We start from the raw sequence: 20817 nt of genomic DNA on the forward strand, positions 1-20817 counted from the left end.
CAAACATAGGCTTACATTGAATAAAATGTATTTAACTATATACACTGTAGTGTATGTAGACCTATTAAAAAAAACATAAGAAACACAAAACAACAACAACAAAAAAAAGAAAACATAAGGCCTTTTCTTGCTTTATTGTTTCTTATTTATGTAGCATTTTGATCTAATAATCAAATCCTATTTTATAAAGAAACATTTTTTTTCATTTGTCCCATTTGCATGTATATGATACTTCCCACATATAATATGACGATTCAATAAAAATAGAATATTATTATTTAGTTGTTTAAGAAATATAAGTAAAATGTATTTACAATCATATTAAATTATTTAGTTGTTTAAGAAATATAAGTAAAATGTATTTACAATCATATTAACCCTTTCAGAGATGTTTAAAGTCCATAGTATTTTTAAGCCCTCCGCGCCTCGTCGTTGCGCATTTCCGTTGCCATCACGTCACTTCCGGATGTCAATATGCGGCTCGGTGCGGCGGTGGGAACCATAGCTAACCACCGGGAAGATGTAAACCAAGTAACCGACTAAGACCTGTCACAACAAAGAGAGCGTACGGTATTTCCAGAGTCACAGCTTACCTTCCGACAAGCAGCGGAGCTCCACAACCGGCCAGCGCGTTGGGCTGCTATCCCCAAAGCCGCGGAGCGACTGCCTCAAGCAGCCATCTTTTGTGAGAGAATGGACGGGGCGACACGGCGGGCCTGCTCGGGCTTTGGCCGGAGCCGGAGCCTGAGCCTGAGCCGCGGTCTCACGGAGACGAGCCCCCGCGGCTCGATGCTGAAAACGGCGCTCCTTCTCTCGGTTATCGGGCTGCTCTCCGGGCTGCCGGGCTTCACCGAGGCGAAAGAATGCGACAAACCTTGCATGAACGGGCAATGCAACACCGCTACTGGCAACTGTGTGTGCTTCCCAGGCTGGGTTGGGGACCAATGCCAGCACTGCGGAGGGCGATTCAGGTACAGTGAACACACCGACAGAATAAACCTGCTTTTTATCAATGAGATTGGTTTTGTATCTACCTAATGCCCGTCTGGTTCTCCTGTGCCAAATCATTGCTCATTCAGAGTCCAGACTGTTAGTTCAGAGATGCAGAGCAGTGCACACAACCTGAGGCAGAGAAAGCGGTCTGTCTACTACTACTACTAACGTTACTACTAACTACTAACGCTACTCCAGGGCCACAATTGTGAAATTAACGCAGTTGTTTCAGTCTTCCTCGATCCAAACACAGACATGTATTTAATGATATGGGCTAGACTGTATGCATGTGGCTGTGGATGATATGTGGTGGTAGGTGGCTGACGGTTTGCCAAGACTGGGCTTCAATAGTGGGCTAGCTGCAAGCAAGCCCACTAATATGGGCTAACGTTAGCTCATATATGAAATTGACATTTCTTATTAGTAGGCTAACTGTAGGCGCTATCTCCTCCCACATACTTAATGCTAGAAACTCCATTCACTTCTTTCACTTTCACCTTCACCATTCACTTTCATCTTGTAGCATTGTGTTGTGAACTGTGTTGCCAACGTTCAACGTTTTCATCAGACTTTTACTTTGTTAAAATACTTAACCAACTATTTTTCCAACAAACCCAACACACACCAATGATGGTATGTTCAGAACAGGTGATGTCACCAACTGACATGAACTCTGGGGCAGGCGAGCTGCTCACATACACACACACACATACACAGGCTGCTGCTAGCTGCTGCTACTAGTATTAGTGCTACTACTGTGGCTTATCCACATTACCGTACAGCTAGCCCACACATTTCTCCAGGAAATGAGGTTTTCTAGTCGCTGTTTGTGCATTACATTAACCAGTCGTTCACTCACCCAAAGTGGCATCGTTCCAGTCTTGTACACACATGACATCATTGTTGAACATAGCTTGTTCTCAGTTGGAAGATGCCGCTGGTTGGCCTGGGCTGCTGGCTCACTCAAACCCCTCCATGGATGGGTCTTTCTTTCACTTCCAGCGCTCTCTAATAGCCTGATGAGGGTTTAGCCGTTGCTTTCTACGCCCAATTTGGGTACATGGGTGGATTTTGTGAAGAGGCAAAGTGAATTGTCAGTGTCCTCTCTGCTGAAGAGGAACCAGAGGTACTAGTTGCCCCAGCAGGGAGTGTGGATTAGGGACTGTTTCTTGTTGTCTGGCTTGGCAGGACTCTGAAATATGGCAAACGTTGCTGGTTCTGACCCAAAGGACTGGGACCACTGGAGTATTCAGATAACTGTAATGCACTAACACCTATTGTAAAGCGCCCTGTGCAGTTTACAGTTGAGCCATCTAAGAGTGTTGTAGTCTAATTCATTGAAACATCTGAGAGGTGGGAGGGAGGGAGGTGGCCACTTGATAAAACCAATAACACTCACCCCCTTTCCTCCCACATCCAAGCCAGGTTTCTGTGTAGGCGCTCACCTTAGTTAAATATCACAAGGGATGGTGACACTAGATACCGTCTGTTGGCAAACGCAGTATGCAATTAAAAGGTGTCTAGCATCTATTGATGAGAATAATCAAGCAATCATCGCTGCATATTTTGTTCTCAGTTCCCATTAATTTGTCAGTTCACATTACTGGGGTTTGTGTCAGTGAGGTTCTTGTGTAGAAATTGTCCTACAACACTCACAACAGCTTTATTTAGATAAAATCAATGATGATTACTCTGTTGGCGAGTTTACACAAGAGTGCGCCCTTCTGCACATCCCTCCTATACACATAAACACAGAGGTTTTTCATCAGAGAAAAATATTCCTCTCATAACTCAGACTGGGCCTGCCCTTACAACATATCTTTGATTAATGAGCCATCTTTTAGCCCAAAGCAGAAATCTAATATCTCTACTTTACTTCTTTTTCTGTTTGTTGAGCAAGCTGATCTTGTTCCAAGATTGTGATGAGCTAGCAGGTCTGTGCCGCTAAAAGTCCATCAGGCTGTACCCTATAGCCCGGCCTCGGCTAACTGTTTTTTAGGAGATCCAGGGCATTTTGTCCTTTATTTATTCAACACTCTGTCTCATGCTGTCTCAGCTCAGTGCCAGCCAGCCTGCCAGCCAGGTCATAAAGCAAAGCAGGGAGGCCTGCAGTGTTATGCAGCATCAGAACATCGGCTGCGGTCAAGGAGGGGGAAGTTGGAACTATTTACAGTCCCTTTGAAGCACATTAGAACAGCCAATTACTGACCTTGTCTGAAAAGGTAGAATGGAGGCTGGAATGTTACACAGTGTCTAATGTTTCCGAATGGCAGGGTTGAGTGCTGTTTGGATGAAATGGGTTGTCTTAGTTGTGGTAAAAAACTGGGAACCCAAGGCACTCCAGAATCAATTGAAACAGCCTCGGTCACTGTGGGAAATCATCACAAGCCACACGCTGGTAAATGTTGTCTGTGGCTGGCAAGTTTGTCTACTCTGCCAGCCACTTTGGGAGGTAACAGAGCATCATTTCATAGTCTTGTCCTATTCTAAAAGCCTATCGTTTTGAAACGTGGGAAAATGGCACCCGGTCTTCCCATCTGTCCGTGCTGTCAGGGAAGTTTCGGCGAAGTCTGTCTGATGGAGGAGTGGTTGTCTGACCCTACCCTTCACCCTGAACCTCACTAATAACAGCAGGGCATTAACCTATAATGTTTATAGGCTTAGACCTCAGCACTCCCAGGCCACCATACCACATTATCAGTGCAGCTCTGGAGGTTCTACTTACCCCAACCCATTAGGCTAATTGTCACTTAATGGAATGCTAAACTTACCACTCTGTGATCCCAGATTTGCCTGAAATCAGAGCGGTGTTGTTTTGTTTTGCGGTCAAAGGGCCGATAGTTTTTCGGGGATGAGCCTGTGGTCTGAGGCCGTGTTTAGCATACAGACAATGCCACCATACAAAGCTGGTTGAATGCTAGTAAAAGCAGCTTTCTGTGGCAGCGTTGTACACTGCCAAGGAGTGCCAAGATGGAGTCGCAGCTCGCCATGAGGGCCAAAGGAGCGGCGCGGACCACAACATCAATATGACGGGAGGAAAAAAAAAACAGACCGGGGTGTTTTGAGATTGAGTCTTCCTTTTTCGTCTGGGAAGATTTCCCCAGGAGTTGTGGTCCTGTGTAGCTCAAAGGAGTACAGCATGGTGCTAACACAGCCTGAGGAAGGGCTTCTCTTCCCCATGTAACTCAATGGGCAGACCATGGTAATAACATTACCAGGATTAAGGGTTCAACTCCCACTGGGACACCCATGCTGCAAATGTACACACTCATGGTACTGTAAGGCACTCTTGGGGAAAAAGGCATCCACCGGTTTATTTCGCATAACAAGCATAACAAACCAAACATAACATAAAAGTGCCCATCAAATTGCATATGTTATCCAAAGTGCCTTACAGTACCATGAGTGCTTGCATTTTTTGCATTGGTGGATGCTGTGAAATCAGAGTTAGTGCCATGCTTTACCCGCTGAACTAAGCCTGAACCTGCTGAGTTCAGGACACTCTGTGGAGCCTCTGACATCTGTGCCCAAAACAGTACACTGTTAATTATGGTATTTATTTTAAAATCTGCCTTCAGCCAGTTAATATAAATCATAGCCATAACTGCTGTTTATAATTTTGATCAGTGTTGCCATGAGACTGAACCATATCCCATATTCACGCTTTGATCAGATTATGGCTGCAAAAGCCAGCTTTATGCTTGTTGGCCTAAAGAGCCCCAAAGACACGAGACGGTTTGTCTTTGAGTGAGACGGATGGAGACGGAGCTGTTGCCGAGATCGGTTTGTTTTGTAGCGGAATGGGGATATCAGCCAGTTTTCTTTGCAGAGGGACGCGGTGGTGGTGAATAAATGCCTTGTCTGTGCCGTTTACAAGCGGTGTAAGCCACTCCCACTCTGTCGCGTGTCCATTTCCCAGCACCAGCCCTAACTCATAAAGCAATTAATGTTTAACCCTGTGAGTAATGCGAGTAATGAACTGACTGAATTCCTTGCTCATCATCGAGGGATATTAAGCTAAAGGCCATACTATATATCACTGACATTGGTTTATGAATACATTTTCTTCTGCGCCTGGATCTGGGTGTATAACACCGTCCACCGACCAAATGCTGATAAATGCTGCTGACTGTGGCCGTCTCCTCTACCATCCACTGTGGCAGGAAACCAGACATCAGTTGGAGGTCCTATTCTATTTAGATGGCTGGTGAATTTTGTGTTTGTTTTGTGTTGCACATCATCAGTGATGTACCTGGGGTCTTTCAGCACCAGACGCCCTATCCTAGGTGACCCAGCCCAGGGTTTATCAGTCCTCAGCTTCTGTCCAACTAGCCTGTGTAGTCTACAGACCAGCCCACAGCTCTCCTGAGACCCTCTGTGGAACCTGTGGTGGTTTTTGAAGGCAGTCTTCTTGTGAACACCTGTGACGCCCAGGAGACTGTCGGCCCTGCAGAGAGACCGGGCTGCCAACCCTCTGCAGAGGCTGAAGGTCCCAAGTGCTGTTTGTATTTGGTTGAGGTAGAGAGATCTTTCCCATCCCTTAAATGTGAGAGCCGTAGATGGAGTTTAGAAAGTTTCAGTGGTGAATGCAGGATGGAGCAGAATGGAAACGAGAGGTAACTGTTTGAAAAATGTGAATTTCAAACCCCAGAAATCTTGTAAGGTGACATCAGTAAACTGCACACAGCACGCTCATATTTACCAACCCAGATGCTTTATATCGCTTTATACCAAAGGGATGAGAGAGGAAAAGATCTAATGTTCTTCACAAGTGTCCATACTGACGCCAGAATTTATTTTGGCCAAATAGGGAGAATCTATGACATCTCAATTAGTGGGGAAGCTCTCCTCTATCGCAGCCCCACTTTGAGATTTAGGCTGATAAGATGGTTTTATTTTTACATAAAAATATTGCCTAATGCAGCTTTAACTCAAAACCCAAAGACAGAGCGAGGTGTAAAATGCACAAAGACTGGAAAAATGGCCAGCATTTATGATATATGAAAGACTTGTGGCAAAATGTGAATGGCTGTGTCTTTATGAGCATGTTTTTGGTATACAGCCTTTGCTGATTCACTGCCAGCCATGTTGGGTCCACAGTCCTCCTCCATCACAGTTGCTGAGTAACTTGCCATTTTCTGTCAACTTATCTCTAGAGTGTTGCATGTTGACACGGCCATGTTAAGGAGAGCAGGCTGCACATTTGCTGTCAACAGTTGCAACAAATGGCATTTGGTGGACAGCCGGGACACTTTAAGGCACTTTCAATTAGGGCTGCAACTAACGATTATTTTCATTGTCGATTAATCTGTCGATTATTTTCTCGATTAATCGATTAGTTGTTTGGTCTATAAAATGTCAGAAAATGGTGAAAAATGTGGATCAGTGTTTCCCAAAGCCCAAGATGACGTCCTCAAATGTCTTGTTTTGTCCACAACCCAAAGATATTCAGTTTACTGTCATAGAGGAGTAAAGAAACCAGAAAATATTCACATTTAAGAGGCTGGAATCAGAAAATTTTGACTTATTTTTCTTAAAAAATTACTCAAACCGATTAATCGATTACCAAAATAGTTGGCGATTAATTTAATAGTTTACATCTAATCGATTAATCGTTGCAGCTCTACTTTCGATTGAAAGCGCCTTAAAGTATCTTGAGTGCATCTTTCTTTAGTATGTGTGTCCCTGCCCCTGACAATATGCTGTACCCATCGAGCTACAAAAGGGATTTGAACCCCTAACTGTGGCAGTGTCAGTGCCGCTGTGCTACACAGGACCATGGCACCAACAGTCAAACCTGACTTCTATATCAGACGACCAAACAGCATGATGGGGAAAATCCCATTGCCACTGTAGTATTTACTCTCTGTCTAGTCGTGCTCTTTTTCCTGCTAGTCTGTGTCTCCGAACAGGACTCTCGTCGCCTCAGAATGAGAAATCATGTTTGCCTTGCTCTCATGCTGCACAGATTTGCCATTTGCAGACTGCTTGGCACTGCTGCCACAGCGCTGTTTGCATGAGAACAAGCAGTTGTTGGATGTCACAGAAATGCAAAGATCTGCTTGTATTGATGTGTGTCTAATAACGGAAAATACAGATGCTTGTCAGCTTGTCCTTGATCTCAGGACATTTTCCACCCTCTGTTCAGTGTGACAGTTGGCATTTTGAAGGCGTAGAATATAATCACTGAAATTAACACTAATATATCAGTGTTTCCTCTAATTTTATGCAGCAGTACTCGCTGCTTGGGGGTTACATTTAGATTTGGTTGTACATCCACTCCTGTTTTGGTCCCAGTTATGTTTCTAGTGCACGTTGCATTGCTTAAAACGTTCTTTGAATGGTTTATCATAATAAAAGCAAATTCTAGGATCGTATAGGCCTATAACTCTATTAGGATCATCGTTCTTTGTGTTTTAGAGGGATAATTGGCTACATTATACTTTTATTTTAATCTTAGATTTTCTTTAGAAGTGGAACACCACTGCCAGATGAATACAGAGAAAATACTGCAGTTATTTTGCAGTAGGCTAATGAAATGAGTGGGAGTTGTGTTTAGCTTTTTTCACCAAGGAAGTCCAGAGCCTCGCAGCCTCTGAGGAGCCCTGTTTGTCTGCTAGCTGACACTCCCCATAGGCCGGGCGGTATTAGCACTGTGCGTTCTGTAATTACAGCGTTAGTGTACTCGTTAGCTAACCACTGAGACCCGCCATGTGAACAGGAGCTGGATGGAACTGCTCTTAAAACACGTTCAATAGAAACACTGAGCCGGTGATATTCAGAAAAGCCTTGTGTTTGTTCGCTGATTGGTTTTAGCTCCTCGGGGGGGAAACTTGAGGGGAGAAATGGTTCAGTTAGTCAGCCTTAGTTCTTGAGAGAATTATTCATCTGAAGAGTTCATTTCCAAAACAGTATATATGCATTTCTTTCAATAGTACTAAAATATTGAGGTTCCTGTCTGTAGGAGTGTTGTTGTTTTGTAAAACAAGGACTAGTGTAACCTACAGTTCTTGTTTATATGTTTGCCATATTTTCTTTGAACTGTGTGCTGTCCATCATCTTTTCAAGTCAAGTTTTTTTGAATAGCCCTTAAGCATAGTTACAGTCTCAAAGGGCTTCACAACACCCACGTTATGAAATGGTAAATGAAAACGACACCCCCCAACCTCAGACCCTCACTGAGAACAAGGTCAAACTCTTCTCAAAGCGTGGGATCCCCATTCCAGGATGATCAGGTGTGCCATGGGTGCAGAGAGTGGGCAGAGTAGGTGCCAGCAGCTAGTATCACCGGGTCGGTCGGTACCAGAAATTTCAAAAAGCTTTAAAGACCCAATGAGCCTGACTGCTGCTTCACTTTGAGTTACGTTCTTCTTACACTTCTTGCCTTGTGGGTATATCTACACAAAATAAAGAAAATTGTGTATAGATATGATCAATATGTATGGTGATCTCTTTATGTATTGTGTCAAAATTTCAGTTTCCCAATTGAAACCAATGAAACCTCACTACAGACATGCTAAATAGTAATACTACAAGAATATTACTCTGTTTTTGCTCTGTTTTTAGGCTGTATTTTAGCACACTTTTTCTCTGGGTTCAATTGCTCTCTAGCCTAGTTTGTTATCTGCCTTGTCAGCTCTAAATGAATATACAGCCTAGAGTAATGTTTTCGTTGTTATAGGAGTTCAGCTTCCTGATTGAAGCCACAGACTGTAATAAAACAATGTGATGTGACCGCCACGCCTTCTCCAAGCGCCAAGCTGGTCGCAAATTATCACAAATTAGGCTAGGTGCTTGTTCCGAAGTCTGGATATGAAACCAAATTTATGTTTCACAACTTTTGGAGTGAAACTTTTCATTGACTTCTTACTGACTTTTTAGGTGGCATGTCGGATGAATTGCTCCATCCACAAGTGGAAGAGATAGCACAAGAGCATTGTTACAGTATAGCATCATATTCTTGGCCTGTAAAGTTGTTGTTAACTTAACAACACCCTTGGCTTTGGACCTTGAGCCTCCCAGCACACACAGCTGGGGCTACTGGCCTGCATGTTGGCTGCTATGGTAGCAAGACTGAAGTTTTGAATAACAAGAAGTTGCAACACACTTGTAGCCTTGTTGCAAATCATACTATAAAGCAAGGAACCTCTGTCTGTATGTGTGTCCTTCGCATATGTCGAGAACCGTTCGTCCGATCTACTTCACACTTGGTGGGTGTATTGCTGGGGACCCAAGGACGTGCAGTGTCTTATTGGACACGCGACACGTTCAATATATAATAAACTTTGAATAAACAAGCGAACAGCGCTCTGTGCAGCGGCGGGGCTCAAAGCGAGCGACTGGAAGCTCAGTGTCGAGTGTGAAGTTGTTTGGATGAGCGGTTCTCGAGAAAGCTGCAAGCAGCAATACCGGAGGCCAAGCAACCGGCCCGTTCCGAACAGGCATGTTTTGAACGGGCACTGCACTAGTAATACTTAAATGCAATACATAAACAACATGTTTCGACAAAAGATGGTTTACACCAACGAAGCCATTCTTTTGGCAAAATGTTGGGTTTGTATTGAATGCAAGTATTATTTGCAGTGAAAAATGTTTACATTTTTGTGCAGTGATTTGTTGTTGTTCAAGTTCTGTTTTGTCGAGTCTGGCAGCTGAACAATGGAGGAGTGTGTTCTCCCCATGTTGCTCAGTAGACTCCGGTCTGAAACGGAGCTGAGAGACTGTTTTGGAACCAAACTGCAGCTGGGTGTGTAGCCGAGTCACTGCACCTTGAGACCTAGACAGATAATGATACAATCTATGACTGCATGTAAGTGTCCCCTGTGTAATTCACCTCCTCTTTGCTGCCGTGTCATCAAGCTGGAATTGATCAGGCAATAACAGAGGCCAGGCACCATACTGTACTATTACAGTGTTTGTGGCTGCAAGTCGTGGTGTCGGTGTCAGATAATAATTTGCTGTGAGGTTTAATCATTCTCAACCCTTTAACTCTCCTATTTGCTGCTTGCTCAACCACTAAGCTGCATAAACTAGAAAGTGATGTGGCAGAAGTTAGTGTTTACCTTTGCTGCTGCTGGTCTGCTGACTGGCCCTTGTGTAAAAACATTATGGGTAATGATTCGTGTGTTTTCATTCCATATCACTGTCAATTGTTGCCTGAATTTTGAGTCCAAAAATCTAGATAATGACATGACAAAGATACCAGTACTGTGGCAGCAAAGTTCACACGTCAACTGACTTTGAGTAAACATCCTTATAAACTTTTATGTCAGCAATCAAGATTTTCTGTGGTAATAATACAAGAGGTATATTCAGTTAAAGGGGCAATAAGATGGTTGAGCAATACTAATGACTCAACCATTACTTCACCTGTGCCAGAGACCTGATGATGTTGTTGCACTTACTACTGTTTGTCGATAGAGGTCGATAGAAGTCATTGATTACTTAATGCACCTTAAAGCAATCAGTAATTAGTTGACAACATTGATTAATTTAAACTGATTTTCCATTAAACAATCAGCAGTCTGATTGGTCAAAGACGTGTTCGAGTTATGTTGAATCTCATGAAGTATCGCTGTGTTTGTTGCTATGCCAACTCACATGGTAACCAGTTTGCTGTCTCTTTCTTTTCTTTGTCCTGCTTTTTATTCTAATGTATACGCACTATTTTGAATAACAGAACAGAACAGACAGAACATGTGTTGATATTTGTTGCATAAAAGCCATAATACCCTTGCTGAGCTTTCCTGATTGTGGGTGATTCAGTGATGCTAATGCTGGTACTTGGCTGTGCCTCATACTGCATCACCATCACCATCATACCCAGACTCACAGTAGAGAACATAGTTTCTGGAATTATTGCTATTTAATATTGCTATATAATCTTGTGTGGAATGAAACTCTTCCGTCTTCATTTGTAACCTTGACTCTCCTCTCTTGTCCCTCCCTCTCAGGCTGACGGGGCCCTCTGGCTATCTGACCGACGGACCAGGAAACTATAAGTACAAGACCAAGTGCACCTGGCTCATCGAGGGACAGTAAGTTGATCAGCAGGGGCGCAGATGCAACCCTAGGGGCGCGAATGCAACACTGGATTTGGACAGGATTTGGCACCAATTAGGCTGCTCCACATACATTTTGGAACAAGTTCTCCGAGGCTTTCTTGGAGCGCCTTGACTTGAAAATTTGGCTCTGACAGTAGCTAAGTTCCTTAATTAGTTCAATAGATCTTTGAGTGTGCAGCCATCCGTAACAGCATTAGGAACAGAACTAGGTGAAGTAGTATTTTTATAAGTATTCTTAGTATTTGTTTTAAAACGCTTGGAGTGCCCGATGGGTGAGGTGTACCGCATTAGGACAGTCCAAATGGTGGCAGGTGCCAACTAATCTAAATTGACTTTCAAATAATTTCTAACCTTTCTGGCTCTCGTTTTATTGTCCTAATTGACAAACTCCACACATTTGGCATCCAAGTAACTGAAACAAACCATAAAAAAGACTTTGCAGTTACTGTTTGACGAAGGCCTGATCAGTTCCACCTAATCTTCCATGATATAGACGGACCAGGTGAAAGCTACGATCTCTCATTGATTTCACCTATTAAATACACATTAAATACAATATTCTGCCATGAAGGAAACGGGTTAAAGAAGGATGTCTGAACCTTGGGACGGTTGAAAGATGGATTGTGATAATTAGGGCTGCAACTCAATATTATGAAGGCGGTCATAATGATTGTTTTGTGCACAGTCTACACTGCAATCTTTCACAGAGATCCAGCATTAGGAATTTACCCAGAAGTGGATGGACAGAACTAATGGCAAAGTAACTGTGTGAGAAATTCAATATCCTTCCTCTGTTGTCTTCAGTCAGCATAACCACTCCGCAAAGTATCGATTCAGAACAGCGATGATTCTTCATCTCTTGGACTGCTAGCTCATTCAAACCATAAACTGCTTGATTACATTTGCATTTCAGGCATTTAGCCAACGCTCATTCAGAGGGATTTAGCATGAGCGGGCAGGTTGGGGTTCAAGGCGTCTTGCTCAAGGACACTTGGACAGGACAGGCGGCTGTGGAGGGGATTGAACTTTTGACCTTCCTGCTACAGGAAGGTCTCTCTAATCACTAGGCCACGCTGCCAGCCAGCATTTTCATTACACACTGATGGCACATTTATATGCAGTCGTGAGATCTCGGCATGCTCTTAACAGGGGGTTAATGTAGTGACACATGCACTGTGTGCGTCAAAACCACAAGAATGTGTTAAAAGGGGAAAAAATGTCTGATTTAATAAGCACTGACACACATCCACTTTGAGACTTAAAAAGCTCCCTCTGCAGTTAAGTGTGTTGGATTTGTGTTGAGTGGCCTAAGTGACTCCACCCGCTGGGCAGAAAGTGATGAGACAGAGACATAATTTAGAAAGTGGTTGTAAAATGTGGCTACATGCCTGACTGTCCTGATAGTGCACATTATATTCTAACAAATATGTGGGTGTATTTTTTTTAAACCTTTATATATCCAGGGAATGGTTTTGCCAAGCATGCATGTTCTTTTTCAGCAACAGTCTGCTTCTCATTCATACAGTTACATACATTCACACATGGGAACTGCCCAGTACAACCACAGATAGAAAGTTAGTCGTTCAGATCTCTTCAGCCAGTCCTTGGATTTGACCCTTTAATCTTCCGGTCACAAGCTCATTTCTCTAATCTAACCTTTAGGCTACCGCCATCCCCCAATTATCCAGCTGCTTGGGGAGGGGTGGACCACCACTTTTTTCTAAAAAAAAAATTGCAGGGGGAAAAATATGACTATTCATAAGATTTCCGGCCCATTTTGTCCTCATCATAGACAGACAAAATGGGCCTTTTTTTCTTCCCGCTGCTTTTCAATGATTTGATTTTGCAAACCAAATTTAGAAGTGGTGAGACTTTCAGGAATCCCATGAATGTCTGCAATCAAAAGCTCATCAAATAAGCTAGTGTTCCCTGATTTGCCTTCCGCTGCTCTTCACTGTACAAACACTGAGCCATTGACTTACACTAAAGTTTAGTTTATTCATTTTGCACAGTGATTAAAATATAGAAACAAGCTCATAAAAACATAGCCCGCTGCATTTGTAATATCACAGTGAATTACCACAGAAGTTTTATCATAAATGTTAATACTACTATAAAATTAATTTATTGTGTGTGTATAATGTCAAACAAACAATGTGTCAACTAAGTCAGCCTCTAATCTAGCCTCTTTTTCCAGTGGAGTATTGCCAGGCGGTCCATTCTCATAACATCACAGATTACAATTGTGGTCCTTTACAGAGATATTCATGATCACAAATATTCTATCAAGTGCAGCAGGCTACAGGAATTTCGGTGTATAAATGATAAATAACATCAAATGGGAATAGTAATATTAGGCTAATAATTGTTGCCTGTTTAGATCTACTTTGCAAGATTTGGACAAAGAAAAACTTGTTGGCATCCATGTGTCTCCCATGGTTTTTCAGAGCTGGATCACTGGAAGGCACAGAGGTTGTAATTACGACCTACCAGTTGTGAATTCCTGACTTTCGACTTTGAGTGGAACGCAGCATTAGATACAAAGCGGTATTGCAATGCTACACCGAAAAATAATGACAAAATAATGTTGGATGTTAGGAACTGTCATGGCACCAACTTAATGCAACCAAGACAAGGTGTTGTCAAGCAAGTGGTATTTGTGATATTTCTGATGCTATGATAATACAGGCCTTTTAATATCAAGGTTTGGTTAGTATTGAAGTGATATCCAACCCAGACAAACATTCTCATGGTCTTCTTCTTTCCTCTTTGTGTGCTTTGCAGGCCCAACTCCATACTACGATTACGGTTCAACCACTTTGCGACCGAGTGCAGTTGGGACCACCTCTACGTGTACGATGGAGACTCCATTTACGCCCCCCTCCTCGCTGCATTCAGGTAGGTCTGCTGTGGAGTTGACTTTAGGTCGGTTTGGTGTAGATTTGATTGCAAGGAGGCTTTGTGTGGACTGGACTTCCTGCATGCAAATCTACCTTGATCTTTGGAGAACTACTTGTAGTATGGTTTCACATAGCAATGCATTAGGAATGTAGGACCTGTATTGACTTCAGGTAGGTTAGGTCTAGATTTGACTTCAGGTAGTTTAGGTCTAGGTTTGACTTCAGGTAGGTTAGTTCTAGGTTTGACTTCAGGAAGTCTAGGTTTGACTTCAGGTAGGTTAGGTCTAGGTTTGACTTCAGGTAGGTTAGTTCTAGGTTTGACTTCAGGTAGGTTAGTTCTAGGTTTGACTTCAGGAAGTCTAGGTTTGACTTCAGGTAGGTTAGGTCTAGGTTTGACTTCAGGTAGGTTAGTTCTAGGTTTGACTTCAGGTAGGTTAGTTCTAGGTTTGACTTCAGATAGGTTAGGTCTAGGTTTGACTTCAGGTAGGTTAGGTCTAGGTTTGACTTCAGGAAGTCTAGGTTTGACTTCAGGTAGGTTAGGTCTAGGTTTGACTTCAGGTAGGTGTGCTGTAGACTGGACTAGTAGTTGGTTGTGCTGTCACAGTAACCAAAATTTTGATACTACTTCAATACAATTGTGAAACATTGAATTTTATAGCATTCCATACTTTCACCAAATGTGTTCTTCTAGCTGAAATTCTATTTCACCTCCAGAGGTGGTATATACTTTATGTGTGTATTGGAATAGTTAAAAGGGGAAGAAGGATTGGAATAGACAGAGCTGCAGTCTGGCTCTTGACAGCAGGCCGCAGCAGTCAGTCAAACAGCTGAAAACATGGAACAGCAGCAGCAAACAGTCCATCACATCTTGAACTGAATTCCATTGATAAACTCATACCAGGAGCGAAATATGGAACTATTTAGCTTAGATTTAGCTTAGAGAGCTAACAAAGACGGACACCCAACCAACATCCAAACCCCTCTGCAAAGCTGCCCAAGTCAAAGCATCTCAGTGTCCGTTGTTCTGTGGCATTGCTTGATGGTTTTTCTTGTTTGCCATGGTATCATAGTAACATTGGATTTGTAGATATCAAACTTAGTATTGGTATCTCAGTCACAGTTCTGGTATTGAGCAACAGTGTTCTTTTTTTTTAAACAAGTTCATGAAGTTTGTTTTGTGCCTAGGATACTGATGAAAACAGGAACCGCATAACTTCACAAATGAAGAAGTTTACAGATGAAGAGCTTCTTCATTTGTGAATTATTTTTTTAAATATCACCATTGATTACCCAAGGGGTTTCGGTTGTCATAGCACATAGAACAGCAGTGTGACAAAGGAGAATCTGTTCAGCACAACTGGAGAAATAGCTGTAATACAATTATGAATAAATCCATATAATTTAATTCAACCATAAACCCCAAATCCATCCAGAGAGCCTAGAGGATGGGATAGTGTCTAGTTTGTTACTCAACTGCAATACATAGCTAAAACGGTAAGCATGTAGTTGTTTACATCTAAATATTTTCTTTCACTCAACCTTTTTTGCAGTTATCTTATATCAGAGGAAGTTTTTAATTGCCCAAAGATTATTTACATTACATTTTTGTTGCTGATTGCTAGTTAGGAAGCAAAGTAGAGAAGCTCATATGGTTTTGAGCCATGTTGATATGAGTTAGGAAGGAGTAAAGAAGGATTTTGCTCAACATTTTGCAATGTGATCGAGTGGATGAGTCATCGTTGTTTGTGATGATTTGCTAATCTGTGCTAAGACACGCACAGGAAGCTGTGTAGGTGAAAAGTGAGCCCCCTACAGACCTGGAGACAGTTTTTGTCTCTGCTCTCTTCTGAGTTCAGTGGGTACTTAAAGCTGTCACTACTACAGAACTTGTTTTCTCAGTGTCCTGTAGCATTCAAAGCTGCTGTTGTATCAAAACCATACTCTGAATTAAAATTTTGTAGTTATCGTTCTTCCCCAGGCACTTGTCACATGGTGGGGGGCAAAACTGGTACAGAGAGTATGGTTAACTGATTTCCTGCTGGAAACAAGTGGCATGTGTCTTTATGTATGTGACACGTGTCTTTAAGAGCCTGGGGAAGCTGGTCTTGTATCGATCAATGGGTACAGCATTGACACTAACATGAATCCCACTGGGGCCATCGATATAAAAAGTGTGTGCAGACATTGAACTGGTTTAGATTACTGTGCACCAAATGACGCATATCTACTAAGGTTTGACAGATGTGTTTTTGAAAGCAGATGCCAATATTTTTAGACCGAAGTCACAGATAGATGATATTTTGTGTGGATATTCAATATCTTTAAATTTCACAATTTCTATGCCAAAAATGTTATTTTAAGTAATTAGTGTTTCCCCCCATAATAATTGTATTCTTTGTCGGGGTGGAAAAGCCTCTGAAACTGCATTTAGACCATCATGGGACACTAAAACTCTCCACTGAAACCCAGACTAATGAAATTATTTTAGTGTCAGCAGCTTTTTAAGGTGTGAGTGACCCGCCACACCTTATTCAATGATATTCAATAACAGGGAAACTCTGGGATACATTAGGCCTTTAAATAAAGAATTAATTTACCAAAAAAAATGAATTGCAAAATTAAATGAAAAAATAAAATGAGCAAAAAAAACATTTCATTGCAGGTTTTACAGCTGTTTTTATGTAGCTGGTGTCAGGGAGAAACCTCTATCATATCAACAGTGGATACCATTGATTGGCCAATATTTAATACAGGCCAATATCAGCCCAGTGTTACAGTCTAACCCTAATATAAACTGTGTATATAAAGTTCTATAACAGTATATATAAAGTTGAGTAACAGGCTAACATTCAAACTGTTTACATATCTCAGTTTACATATCTGCTAATCATTATGAGGATGATGATTCACGTTTCAGCCTGACACCGTTTGTCTCCTCTCTTCATTGCAGTGGTCTGATAGTTCCTGAGCGTTATGGGAATGAGACGGTTCCTGAGGTGGTGTCCCAGTCCGGCTACGCCCTGCTGCACTTCTTCAGTGACGCTGCCTACAACCTGACCGGCTTCAACATATCCTACAGGTGAGCGAGGCCCGTCTGTAGATCAAACGATCAAAATCCTTTTATTTCATGTAAGTGTTTTTGCTTTGGGACGGCTTAACCCGATCGGGGAAACCTCTGAAATGTAAACAAAATTTGGATTCACTCATCACTTTTGGATAATTCCCCAAAACTCAATCACTAAAAAAATTGTTTCTCTGTTACCTCTTCCTTTTGCAAAAAGGAAAATGCAAGGAACACGTTTTTAACATTTTAAGGTTTAAGATTAAAGTTCTTTCAGGTTCCATGCATGCTGTAAATACAGACAGTCATGGTAGTGTATGACACTTTGGATAAAAGTATCCACTAAATGGCAAATGTTATGTTATGATGCCGAGTCCTGAAATGAGAATCCCTTTATAAACCAGCCTTTTGACCAACTATTTCTGTTTTACTGGCTGTTGAGATTTATTTCGGTGATGGGCCCACTTCACACTCATCCTTGGGACATGATGACGCATATAAACCTATCACACTACATGATTCAGCCCCTGCGTTGGCACGGCTGGTTGACAGTGTTTTAGCAATAAGATAATGTTGTCCATTTGCTTCAGTCTGTAATGGCTTTTTCATTGCACAATAATACCCTCCTATACCATTCAGGCGCGCTGTGGCGGCATGTGTTTCATTGTGTTTTGTGCAGATTGGTGTGTGTGCGGGTGAGGCTGCCAAACACATTTGGTGCCAGCCTACTTTCAAAGGTTGCTGACAGGAACATCATCATTACATTAGATACAAGCAGGCAGTAGACACATCTGCTCAGTGTTCCAATAGAAATTCAAATGGTGCTGATCATAGACTGTAAAAAAAGATGGACGTAATGAGTGTGATGTCACCCATAGGCTTCTGAAGGGCCGTGTTTGCGGTCGGTGCCGCCATGTTGACGTTAGAGGAATTGCTGCCTGCTGCCACTTCCGTATTGGCTTCAAAATTCACCCGTGGTTTTGGTCGCTTGGTGCTGATACTGTACCATACCTATAGAAGACCCAGCGTGGTTACAGCCCAGTAATGATACTATACCATACCCATAATAGGCTCAGTGTGGGTACAGCATGGCACTGGTACTGCACCACACCCGTGATAGGCCCAGTATGGATACGGGAGAGTCCTAGTACTGTACAATAACCAAAGTAGGACTAGTATGGATAAAAGACAGCACTGGTTCTGTACCATACCAATAGTAGGATCAGTATGGGTACAGCACATGCGCAGTGGAAAAACTCCAGGTAGTCCATACCAAAAATATCAAAAGAGCCCAAAATGTCATTTTCTCTGAGCATGTTGTTCCATTTCACCGGCATAAAAGTGAGTGGTATTTTGAAAAACCAAAGTAGAATCTGTGTTACTAACCTTAACCTCACCCCCGCCCCCACCCCTCCCACCCAAACATCTGCAAAGGGCACAATGGACCCCCGAATTTCCCCCTGCTCATTGGTATCGTCGCCATGGCAATAGGAGTGAAGTTGGGCTGAAAAACAGAGATTGAGATAAAAGCGGAGTGCCCCCGGGCCCCCAGTCTTTGGTGTCTGGGAGAGGCGGAGGAGCCGAAACATCAAACCGTCAGGCTGCCTGAGGAACATGAAAGAACGATGAGGCCCCTTTGTGTCAACTGTCTCACTCCCAAACATGTTTGTCTTCAGGAGTTTGGGTCTAGTTTTTAAAAAAAAAAAGAAAAGATAACCTTACATCTCACTTCACTCTCTCGCTCTGATGGATAATACGATTGTGTTTTCTGAGAGTTTACAGCAAAAAGTTTTGACATTGGCTTGTTTTCTCTTGGTGCAGAGAACATTGGGAACATTTGTTCTTTCCTTGAAATAGACAAGGATTCAAGCAAAAGTTTGGTTCCCTTTTTGATGTCATGATATAGATGAGGGGGACAGGTTAAAACAAAACAATTAAAGCTACAATGTGCAACTTTTTTCTCATTAAAATAACAATAAATTGTCAGTCTGTGACTATTTGTGACCTTATGTGTACATACTGTATAAATCCCCTCATTTGCCTGACATTGGTTTTCCATGATTTTGGGAACATTTTGGCTCATATACCGTTTGCTGTGGGCGTGTGTCGTCTGGCCCGGCCAGCACTGAGCAGAGTTGTGGCTATCAGGCGCAGGGAAGTCATGGCAACAGCAACAATGGTGAAAACAGTAGAAATGAAAGAACAGCAAAGCTAACTGTGCAGTAGACAAAACCCGTTCAAAAACATGGTGAGAATAGGGCATTGCTGTCTTTTTATATATTGCAGATTGGCTGTGTTCTTCAGAGCCGTGGAGGCTTTGTGGATGTCGGTTACCTCAGCCTCAGGCTAGATGTCATTTCACAATAGACGGCTCATTAAAATGAGTGACAAGTGTCTGGGCGGGCGCTTGACCAACCGAGGGGAGGAGCCGGGACTAACAATACACTTTTTGCTGTCTCAAGGGAAAAGTTGCATTTGTAGCTTTAAGCCTTGAGACAACTGAGGCATGACTTGCACAAAGAGGGTGTAACCCAATCTGAGGAAGGTGTTCCTGATGTTTTGGTCACAGAGTGTATTTTCAGGCAGAATTTGAATCCTCATTTCTCTCTCTCTCTCTCTCTCTCTCTCTCTCTCTCTCTCTCTCTCTCTCTCTCTCTCTCTCTCTCTCTCTCTCTCTCTCTCTCTCTCTCTCTCTCTCTCTCTCTCACTCTCACTCTCACTCTCACTCCCAGGGTGAACACGTGTCCCAACGACTGTTCGGGTCGGGGGGAGTGTCGCGTGGGAACTCCACAGGTTCGGTGTACTGCGAGTGTGAAGCCAACTGGAAGGGGAAGCCTGCGATATTCCCTACTGCCTGGCCAACTGTAGCTATCCAGACCGAGGCCGCTGCCAGGCCAACACCAAGACCTGTATCTGCAAGACTGGGTGGCAGGTTGGTTGGCACTGCGGCTTTGCTACCGCTGCCAGTGGTGCGACCTAATTGTCTCGCATCCTGTGCTTCTCTGAACAACCACAGTGTTGTCGGGTTGGCCTCAGCAGACCCACACGTGCCAACCTTCTCACTGACTGAAATAAGCACTTTAATGAGGAATGTGGTATGCTTGCACGCACTGTCCGAAATTCACTTTTTGGCTGTCCTGCCAACGACTGATAAACCATAAATTTAACTGCCAAGAATATTTTTCACCAGCCAAAATAATTAATACACGTTTTTCAAGGAAATATGCCACCCTACCCATTTTCAGTGCTATTTTTGTGTATGCAGCGGGTACACTAAAGAGACAACAGCAGATTTGAGCTTTAATTTCAAACTTGTTAATTCCCTTTACATTGGGCCAAGTAAGGTAATTCATCATGAAGTGACTTGCTGCATGGGAATAACATTAAGTTTCAACAAAGTATAATATAAACTGTAATTAAGGCTAGTTAACCATCAGGCAGCGGAAAAACCAAAGTTTAGACGCTACCGCTTTGTGTAGAGCAGCGTGACAGGCAGCCAATCAGGAGCCTGTTTGATACAGAGATTGTTTGCTTTGATTTGATTCGCTCACAGTCAGAGAGAGTGTGTGATGGCCAGCAGGAGAGTTTGAGAACAGGCAAAAACCAAAGACTTGTGTCTAACCCAAGGTAGTTAAATCAACTCAAAAAGTGACTCACCAGTGTGGTACAGCCTAAGACTAATTTGACCAGCATTTGGCACGCGGCGGGTGTTAATTTCATTGCTTCATATGACTATATGAAAATATAAAATAAAAATATATTTATGAAGCAAAGACAACTGTGTTTAGGTTTTAATGAG

At 42.6% G+C, this 20817-nt stretch overlaps 1 protein-coding gene across 1 annotated transcript; it reads left to right on the plus strand.

The window, feature by feature from the left end:
- Window positions 1–500: 500 nt before the first annotated feature.
- Window positions 501–19882, plus strand: LOC139643567 (attractin-like; the record flags this gene model as incomplete). The annotated part of the gene is made up of 5 exons (XM_071518741.1): window positions 501–971; window positions 10947–11030; window positions 13842–13955; window positions 16908–17036; window positions 19751–19882. Coding segments are annotated over exons 1-5 (737 nt in total), but the record flags the coding sequence as incomplete, so codon positions are not given.
- Between the last annotated feature and the right edge of the window lie 935 nt (window positions 19883–20817).

This window comes from Centroberyx affinis, unplaced genomic scaffold (assembly GCF_046629955.1).
Source record: "Centroberyx affinis isolate AG114_WGS23_722 - 3 ecotype Tasmania unplaced genomic scaffold, CSIRO-AGI_Caff_v1 ptg000625l_1, whole genome shotgun sequence".
Taxonomy (NCBI): Eukaryota; Metazoa; Chordata; class Actinopteri; order Beryciformes; family Berycidae; genus Centroberyx; species Centroberyx affinis.